The sequence below is a fragment of the Octopus sinensis genome, linkage group LG1, assembly GCF_006345805.1.
Source record: "Octopus sinensis linkage group LG1, ASM634580v1, whole genome shotgun sequence".
Taxonomy (NCBI): Eukaryota; Metazoa; Mollusca; class Cephalopoda; order Octopoda; family Octopodidae; genus Octopus; species Octopus sinensis.
In genome coordinates this window covers 139,724,641-139,733,816 of record NC_042997.1, presented here as the reverse complement: position 1 = coordinate 139,733,816, position 9,176 = coordinate 139,724,641, and the positions used below count along the sequence as shown (strand labels likewise).

Below are 9,176 nucleotides of genomic sequence, written 5' to 3'. Positions count from 1 at the left end.
TGGCACTTACTAATGAAGGGAGGTAACTCTCAATTACCTAACGGTGTTCCCCATTGACATACGTCTCTTCAAAAATTAGTCTTCGCTTAGATTGTAAACATAAGCTAAAAAAATACTATGCTTTTCCTTCCCACCTGACCACAACTATCCATGCCTTCCCAGGATTTCTTCATTAGAATAAGTTCTAAATATTACTGATTGAGTCAACTGTTTATAGGACCAAAATATCACTAATTCTTACTCATTAAACCTTATTCCTGTAAAATAGTCTAAATTGAAGTGAGGGTAGGGGCCTTATTTTTCTGAATATATCATATAAAAATATACTGAAATGAAATAATTTGTTTTTACTGTATATATTTTAATTATTGATTTTATTTCTTTGTTTGTTTTTATTGTTGAAACGAATCCATAATTTCCTTTTGCAGTTTGATGTAAGGGCTTAAGCGACTTACTACCAACTGTAAGCATGTCTTTCTTCGTCCGTAGTTGTATAAGGAGAATTTCAGTTCAAACATCCAAAGGAATTCATTTTTCTTGTGTCCACAGAGATTTAATGAAATCAAAAACCCTGCAGAAGATGATTAACAAAGGAGGGAAACGGTAAGGAAAGTTACATCGTTATATCTTTGTTGCTGTAGACGACTGATCAACAGCAGTTGGTTACCGCATTGAATGAAGTGTCGACCTTAGACCTAGAGAACGGTATCCCAGTCTTTTCATTCCGAGGTGGTAGTTCCCTTATCTGGACTGAGAACTACAGCGGTACTTTTCCAATGGCAACTTGGTGGAATTGTTATCAGATCTAGGCTTTGTATGCTAACAGGAGTAGAATTGCAGGCTAACAAACTACAAGGTGTTTCTTTTCAAACCAATTAAAATGTAAGCTTTCTGCGACCTTGGCTGTGAACCCTTTCCCTACTCACTTTGACCGGGATAGAGATAGCCATCCGTAAAAATGTACCACGCGAATTGTAATGGCTCTTTTACTATACTCCTCTTATAATTTTGTTCGTTTGGAATACGAACTAAAATGTAATATATAACTCACTAAAATATAACAAAAATTGTTGTTTCTCATAAAAAGAATACTTTTATTCCCAATATAAAACTGTCAGACAAATCTAGTTATTTGAAAAATCTATATTTTAAGTAATTTATTTTCAGGGACCTTAAACTATTTTAGTACTGCCGTAGACATCAAAAAGACTTCTAGAATCACGAATTAAAGACTAGACTCCTTAATTCAACAGTGAAAGCGCACTGCCTTGTGGTAAAGGTGTTCGGGAAAGTCGTAAATTCAATTCCCGCATGAGGTGGCGTGTTGTGTCCCTGTGCAAAGCACTTCGTTTCACATTGCTCCAGTTTACTCACTTGTAAATGAATACTAGATGTGTGCTGGTGCAGCTCACCCTCCTTCCAGCTGTCACTTGCTGGATGTACCCCTGTGACAATGGAGAGTGGGTTGTCTATATCTGCACACGACCACATATGCACCCAGCACAATTAACGAAAGTATGATATATGTTACCATATCATACTCTCTTATGAGTTAAGGCCAGCAGCACTTTATTCGCTAGAAAAAGATGCACCTGTAATGCTGCTGGAGGAACCAAACATGTTTCGACTCCAGGTAGTTCCAACTTTTATTTTCTCTAATAACCCTGGGAAAGATTCTAACATATCATCTCTCTGGTTCTGCTCCTATAAAGGATTTTTAAGATGCAGCAGTGTAGCATTTGAGGAAGATTGGGTAGTGATATCTTGTTTATTATGGCCAGGTTCCAACATGGGCTGCAGCAACAAAGTCTACCTGCCACACTTTTCAGTCCATTTTCACTGCCTTGAAGTCCTAGATACATTCCAGGCCAGTGTCTGTAATTAAGTTGTCAATGTAAATGTGACAATGTTTTCCTCTTCTTATATCACCATGAAGTGGGTTCCACAAGACTAATTTGGATGTCTCTAATTCAGGGTTGCACATGCAGTAATCAGATAGTCACAGCCATCATTGCCTGATTTTCTTACTAACTTTTGACAAGTGTCCATAAAGGCATTCATTTGTCATATGTTGCTGCCATTTCATATTTAGGGCAATTCATAGCATCCTTTTAGCCTGTTTGATAATTTCTTTGACAGTGTCCATGTTTCACAGCCATATAATAGCACTGGTTTGACAGTTGCAATAAACAGCTTGATTATGATTTACCTGGGCAATTTGGAGTTCCAGACCTTCTTTAGTTTGTAACAGGCTGTCCATGCTTGTGTCTTTCTGATCTTGATGTCTGCTTACAAACTGCTCACCCAACCACCTAAGTACTTGAAATCTTCAGCAATATTCAATTTGGAACCACTCAAAGCAAACAGTTCAGCATCACTTGTTGGTTGAAAGACATGTATTCCATTTTCTTGACATTTGTGTATATTTCTGTTTTAACAGCTGATGTTTCTACTCTGCTGAGCAGCTGTTGTACTTGATCTGTTTCATTAGATATGAGTACTATATCATCTGTGAAGTCAAGGTCTGTGATGGTTACTGCTGGTACTCACTGTGATCTTTGCTGGAGAGCAATACATGCCGACCATTTTTTGTCCTAAGCCCCACTTTGATTTCTCAAAAGAATGTGCATTCTATTATGAATGGACAAAGTGTGTAGCTCACACACACAATTGGCACCCCCACTAGGATTGCCTGGTGAGGAGGGTTGCTAGAAACCAAACAGGACAAAAAAACAAGACCTATCAAAGGGACAGATGAACCTAGTGTAGGGTCAACTACTATCTAGTAATAGCACAGGCCTTCAGAAATTCTAGGTTCATGTCTTCAGTGTTGGAAGACCACTGGGAGTGAGGCATCCCTCAGTTTTTGTTAAAGTATGTCTCTAGGTGGTATTGAACATGTCCAATCTCCACAGCAATGGGCTCAATTGCCAAAATATATACCAAGAGGAACAACAAACCTTGACAGAATACTTCATGACATGAAACAGCTTGTATAGATAGCTGTTTAGTTTGACTATCAAACAGGTGTATTTTCGTTTTTTTCTGCTTTCATATTTTATTTCTTCTTACAAATATGATTTTCCTTTTAATTTCAGAAAGAAAACCATTCATTATTCAATGGTAAGTTTCTGTTGATTATTACTATTTACCATCCCTACTAAAGTTATAGATATACTTTACTCAGTCCTGAATCCTAACTGAAATTTATTGGGTTCTTATTTGACTGGATCAAGGCAGCAAGTTGGCTGAATTGTTAGCAAGTCAAGTGAAATGCTTAGTGGCATCTTGCCTGTCTTTATGTTCTGAATTTAAATTCCACCGAGGTTGACTTTGCTTTTCATCTCCTTTTGGGGTTGATAAAATAAGTACCAGATTGAACATAGAAGATTGTTTTGAATTAATCATGCATTGTCTCAGCTTTCAAATTTCAATGATGTGACTATTTATTTTTAGAATGATATTGTTTGGCAGGTGTTAGAGATTGGCTCTGACCGGATTGAACAATTGTTTCCATGTCTTAGATTTTGAGTGATAAGGACTTAGCTGACAGGGTCAGATGGATTACTCTTTTGTGGCATGAATCATATACTGTAGCATGTTCCCAAAGATTGGATTAGGGTTAGTGGTATCTATTCTGATTGAAAGCAAATAATTTTATCTCTTCAGAGATTGAAATAAAAAATATGAACAAACTTAATGATCTATTTTTGACCACTGTTAGTTTGAATTTTCAAATATAATAAAATACTTGGTGTTTACTAAATAAAAGTTTTGAATATTGGAATATATTCTACTAGTAATGCATCCCGACATTACCTAGGTGTTATGACTTACAGCCACATTGTATTATCTGTTCCTTTCTTATGGGCAGAATTGGCACACAAGGAGTATGAAGCAAAGAATGTTTTTTGGTCATTTTCTGATGAACAGCACTGTAGTTTCCATCTACCAAATTCAATCACAAGTCTGTTGTTGGCCTAGGGCTATAGTAGACAACACTTGCCCAAGATACCATGCAGAGAGACTGAATGTGGAACCATGTGGTTGGGAAGCAAACTTCTCAACCACACAGTCATTCTTGCACCTAATATGTGTGTGTGTATGTATTTACATTTGTTGTTAAATCGAGTATTGTGTCCCACTATGTCTCAAAGTTAGCAGTTCATCAAACAGAGATCTATAAAATAAATGCCAGAATGAAATATGTACTGAGGTCAGTATGATCAATTAAATTTTTGAAGGTGATACTCGTCATGGTGACAGTCGAAAGACTAAACCCAGTAAAATAATGTTTTAAAGACTTAATGGCTTCAAATTTAAGGCAATGGATTACTAACCACAAGATAATGAGTTCAAAACTTCTTATTGAACTTCCAATCTATACAATAACACTCTATGTACATCTCAGTCTACTTGATTTCTAACAATTAACAATTGTAATTTGAAGTTGAGTGGTTAGCAGTAAGAAAGATGTCTAAATTTCTTAAATTATTGTGCAAAACATTCTGAGAAAAAGTATTTTTTTCACAACAAAACACATACACACACACACACACACACTCACATACACACTCACACACACAGGTGTCTCTACAGTAACTTGAGCTACTACAAATAGCAGCCAAATCTCTCTTAAAACAATACCCTTCCATGAAAAGAAAAACGTAGATTTACAGTATTTCAGGAAGAAACAAAACAAAAAAAAAAGACTATGCGATGGGTCTGCTACATCAGAGGCAACTCTAGGCTAAACAAAACACAGACAAACATACTTCACATTAAAAGATTATCTACTAAATAATACTAATAAAGTTGATTGTATATCTTTAAAGTTTCATTCCCTGCTAAAACTCCATGTATTTTAAACATTTTCTCATCATACTCTAAGATGTAAAGATTGTTCAGGCAGAGTTGCTTCCCTTAGCTAAAGACCTCAAAATTTTGTGACCCAATCTCGTTTCCGAGGTTATTTTTGTAGTAAAAAAGAGTGGTTGTGCAAAAAACATACTTTATTTGGTAGCCAAAAGTTTACTGAATCTTTGATACCACATACGACAAAATTAGCAACCCAGTTTTCAAATCCATAAGGAACATACACACACACACAAACTCCGTTTTATATATATATAAACATGTTTGCTTTTTCTTCATTCCAGAACATTCCAAACGTTTTTGGGCCTGCTAAGAAAAAAATTAATCCTGTCAGGCAGAAACGATTGGAACAGATCAGCAAAGTGTTTTATCACTATATTTCAGATCTTATTGAATTTGACCATGAAAATATCAATGAAAATGTTGAAATCTCTAAAGTTAGTTCATTTTTCTTAACTAAATTCTTTTCTTTATTACTGAAATGCACTGAATAACTTTTTCAATGTCATTTGTTAAATAGGGTGTGTTTTACTGAAGTGTAAAACTTAAAATTTATCATCATCATTTAATGCCTACTTTTACATGCTTGCATGGGTCAGCCAGAATTTGTTGAGGCAGATTTGTTTTATGGCTAGATGCCCTTTCTGTTGCCAACTATCTCTTGTTTCCAAGCAAGGTAATATTTTTCAAAAAGCCTGGAAGCAAACAACAAAGATCATTCAGAATCATTTTTTTACTGTGTCATTGTAAAAAGAGCACATTTAATTATGTCTGCTTTGGGAAAATTTCCTGCAATGTAGTTTGTTCCTACCCAATAGGAAATTTGTCTTATTTTACTTTATGCTCCAGGAACTGGATGTCAATATTAGCCTTATGAATCTGTGAGATTTTTTAACTGGTTACTTAGCTCAGGTGGAAAAACAAGAAAATAATCTCTTATGCTTTGTAAAAGTGTTGATAGTTTCTTCTTGCAACACATGGCAAATATATCATGTTCAAAGTAAAGATTTGATATTGATTTTCAGACAAGGCTGAGGATATTGTTCTTTTACTGGCATAGTTCTACATAGGTCTTCCTCCAAGTTAAAATTGTATTTTCTGGTAACATGTCAAAATTTACAGCTAATAAAAGGTAGGTCTATTTATACATCAGGAAGAATTTGCAGGACCAAAAATTCCATGTGAAATGCAGCAAGATTTGGTAAGATAGTGATGAAGTTTGAATGCTTACACTATATATCATGTTGCTATGTATGCTAGAAATTACAGTAAAATAAGTAAGAATAATTACCATTGATTTTATTAAATTGACTTAGAACCTTAGAAAACATAACCTTATGCCAAATCAAAAAAAAAATAATAATAATAAATCAATATTTGTTTACAGGTGAAGATTGATAATGACTTTACAGCTGTGACTGTTTACTGGGTGGCAACAGGAACAGAAAAAGATGATATTATTCAGGATATGCTGACCAAGAAATCTTATTCCATAAGGTAAGCAAAACATGTAACCTTTTACTGCTCTTTTATTGTTTATGATGTTTTACCAAAGCAGACCAGCTACTGCTGCTGCTGGGAGTAAGAGTGGTGGTGATAGTATGTATGTATCTTTGGTATAAAAGTTATACCAACTGACAGTGGAAGGTACTTAACCAGTGAAATGTTTTTCCAATTGTAATTGGATGAAAGGAGTTAGATAGTAAAATGGTTGCTAACACACTTAATGTAGTGAGGCAACAAATTTTAATTAATTAAAATTACACCCTTTGTGAGGAGAAAATAATCATTATCTAAATAGTTGAATTTCTCTAAGTCAAAGTTTTTAACAATGAAACTTCAAATACTGATAAATTTCCCTTTTATCTTTGAGAAGTTGAAAGATAGACAGATTCAAGTATGAGTTTAGTTTATTATATTAAACTTCTTCCCTGAAATTCAAAGCCATTCTTTATAACCTTTAAGACATTAAAATGCAAGTTTGGCAGCTAGAGGTTAGTGAAAGAAATATTGAAAATATCTGAGCCACATAGATTCATTTAAATGAGTCATGATTCTTTTATTGAGTCAATAAAATCAAAATCTTAAATGGTTGACATCACTCAAAATATAGTTCCCTGCTCCATCACTGAGTTCTTCTCTCTCATTTCTTCCACATTCTTTGTCATAAGAGATATGTAGATGTGTTTCGCTATCTGGACATAGGTTCTGGATGGTTGATTTTTAGGGATATTTTTTTTGTCTTAGAGAAGGAAAGGATAGTAGTCGTACCTTTTGGCAGGGCCTTTGAGACTATTGGAAGAAGTGGGGGGAAAAAATACACTTTAAGGTGCAGGTGTTGCTATGTGTTTAAGAAACTCACTTTGCAACCATGTAGTTTTAAGTTACAGCACTTCGAGTAAGTGTCTTGTGAGTGAATTTAGCAGATGGGGAATGTGTGGAAGCCCATTACATGTGTGTGCATGTGTATATTTATATATATATACACACACACACACACACACATGTATGCCTTTGTGTGTGTCTCCCATCATGACTTGACAATCTTTGTTGGTTTGCTTACATCCCTGTAACATAACGTTTCAGCAAAAAAGGCCGTCAAAACAGGTACCAGGCTTTAAAAAAATATAAGTACTGGAGTCAATTTGTTTAACTAAATTCATGAAGGAGTGTTACAGCATGGACATTGTCCAATGATTGAAGCAAGTAAAAAAAACTGCACCTACAAAAAGATTCGAGTGCGGTCATTGCCAGTACCGCCTGACTGGCCCCCGTGCCAGTGGTACGTAAAAAGCACCCACTACACTCTCGGAGTGGTTGGCGTTAGGAAGGGCATCCAGCTGTAGAAACTCTGCCAGATCAAGATTGGAGCCTGGTGCAGCCATCTGGTTTGCCAGCCCTCAGTCAAAATCGTCCAACCCATGCTAGCATGGAAAGCGGATGCTAAACGATGATGATGATGATGATTATCCTCAAAACAGGGACTTAGTATGAATGCTTTGAACATAGTGGCACCTAAGAGCCAGGTAGTGATGTTCATCTAAGAACTGGTACATTTCATTGGCTATATTTTGTAATATGTTGCTCTCTCTCCAATTTCACCCACAAAGCTAGAGTAAAAGACATTTTCCCATGCTTTTCTTTAAAACAATTTGAATGTTTGGTTTCATATCATATAACAATTCCAAAACTCTTTGTATTATTACAGACAACGTCTGATTGATTACCATTTAGTTGGTACCGTCCCACCAATTGTATTTGTGCCTGATACGTCCAGTGTAAACTACGAAAAGATACTGAAACTGTTAAAAGAGGCCGATATGGGTACTGATTTTAAATCAACTTCAGACTGTGATTTCCTCAAGTCTGAACCAAAAGTGATACTCAAAGATACACAGAAGCCTTTGCAAAATCAAATTGATGACAATGATTTAGAAGTTAAATATGACTCAAATACAGCTACTACAGAAAAGACTCCTGTGTCAGATTCCAGTGAAGACTCTGATGAAATTTCTTCTAGCATTACAACTCAATTTACATATCAAGTCTATGACTTGAATTATACTAGACTCATCAACAAGGTGAAAGGTCAAACTGAACCTTCAAAATTTGCTTTTGTTGAAAATGACATCAAAAAGGCTAAGATTCCAGATGAAAAATTTCTAAAGGACCTCCTCAGGCAAAAAAATACTAGTGACAAAAAACATTCAGAATATACTGTTGATCAGTACATGAGGGAACATAGTGAGGAGAATGAGACAGACTGAACAAAAGATACTTGTGAGTTGATCTAACAAATAATTAGTTTTGCACTGGGTATTAAATAATCAGATATTAGATAACAGTATGTGGTGTTACTTATCTGGTTATTTATTGCCAGTGAAAAACCTACTGGTTAGCTTGTCTGAAATGGATCTATAATACTGTATACTTTGATTGATATAACCACTCTATTGAGAACTATGATATACACGTGCCTACATATATGTATGTTTGTGTACATGTGTGTGTATACATGTTTGTGTGTGTGTGTACATATATGTTGAGAAGATTCACATGTATCTATTCTCACACATCTAAGTACTCAGCTCTGGGGTCAATGTAACTGATGTACCCCTTTCCCCAAAACTGCTGGCCTTGTGCCAAAATATGAAACCATTATTATGAATGGTGAAGAAAACAGTTACATAACTTTTTATTTATTTCACATGTATATAATTTGATAAATCAAATTTTTGAATTATAAATATCTTTATTTTTATCCTTTGATTTTACTTACATATATAAAAAAATGAACTAGT

General features: G+C 35.0%; 1 protein-coding gene across 2 annotated transcripts; it reads left to right on the top strand.

The window, feature by feature from the left end:
• Positions 1-137: 137 nt before the first annotated feature.
• LOC115214927 lies at positions 138-9,176 on the top strand. 2 transcript variants are annotated; one of them, XM_029784004.2, is made up of 6 exons: positions 138-279; positions 429-603; positions 3,099-3,123; positions 5,160-5,312; positions 6,263-6,372; positions 8,084-9,176. In XM_029784004.2, exons 2-6 carry the CDS (start codon positions 470-472, stop codon positions 8,640-8,642), a joined length of 981 nt encoding a protein of 326 aa, XP_029639864.1. In that variant the 5' UTR covers positions 138-279; positions 429-469; the 3' UTR covers positions 8,643-9,176. The 2 variants fall into 2 exon arrangements, with proteins under 2 accessions (XP_029639864.1, XP_036361206.1); XM_036505313.1 differs by having other exon boundaries at positions 148-285.

What these genes read in the sequence shown, in the direction of transcription:
- LOC115214927 (XM_029784004.2), top strand. Translation starts at nt 470, where the DNA reads ATGTCTTTCTTCGTCCGTAGTTGTATAAGGAGAATTTCAGTTCAAACA. An exon ending in AAAATGTTGAAATCTCTAAA is followed by an intron (nt 5,313 to 6,262) that starts GTTAGTTCATTT and finishes ATTTGTTTACAG; the next exon opens with GTGAAGATTGATAATGACTT. An exon ending in AAGAAATCTTATTCCATAAG is followed by an intron (nt 6,373 to 8,083) that starts GTAAGCAAAACA and finishes GTATTATTACAG; the next exon opens with ACAACGTCTGATTGATTACC.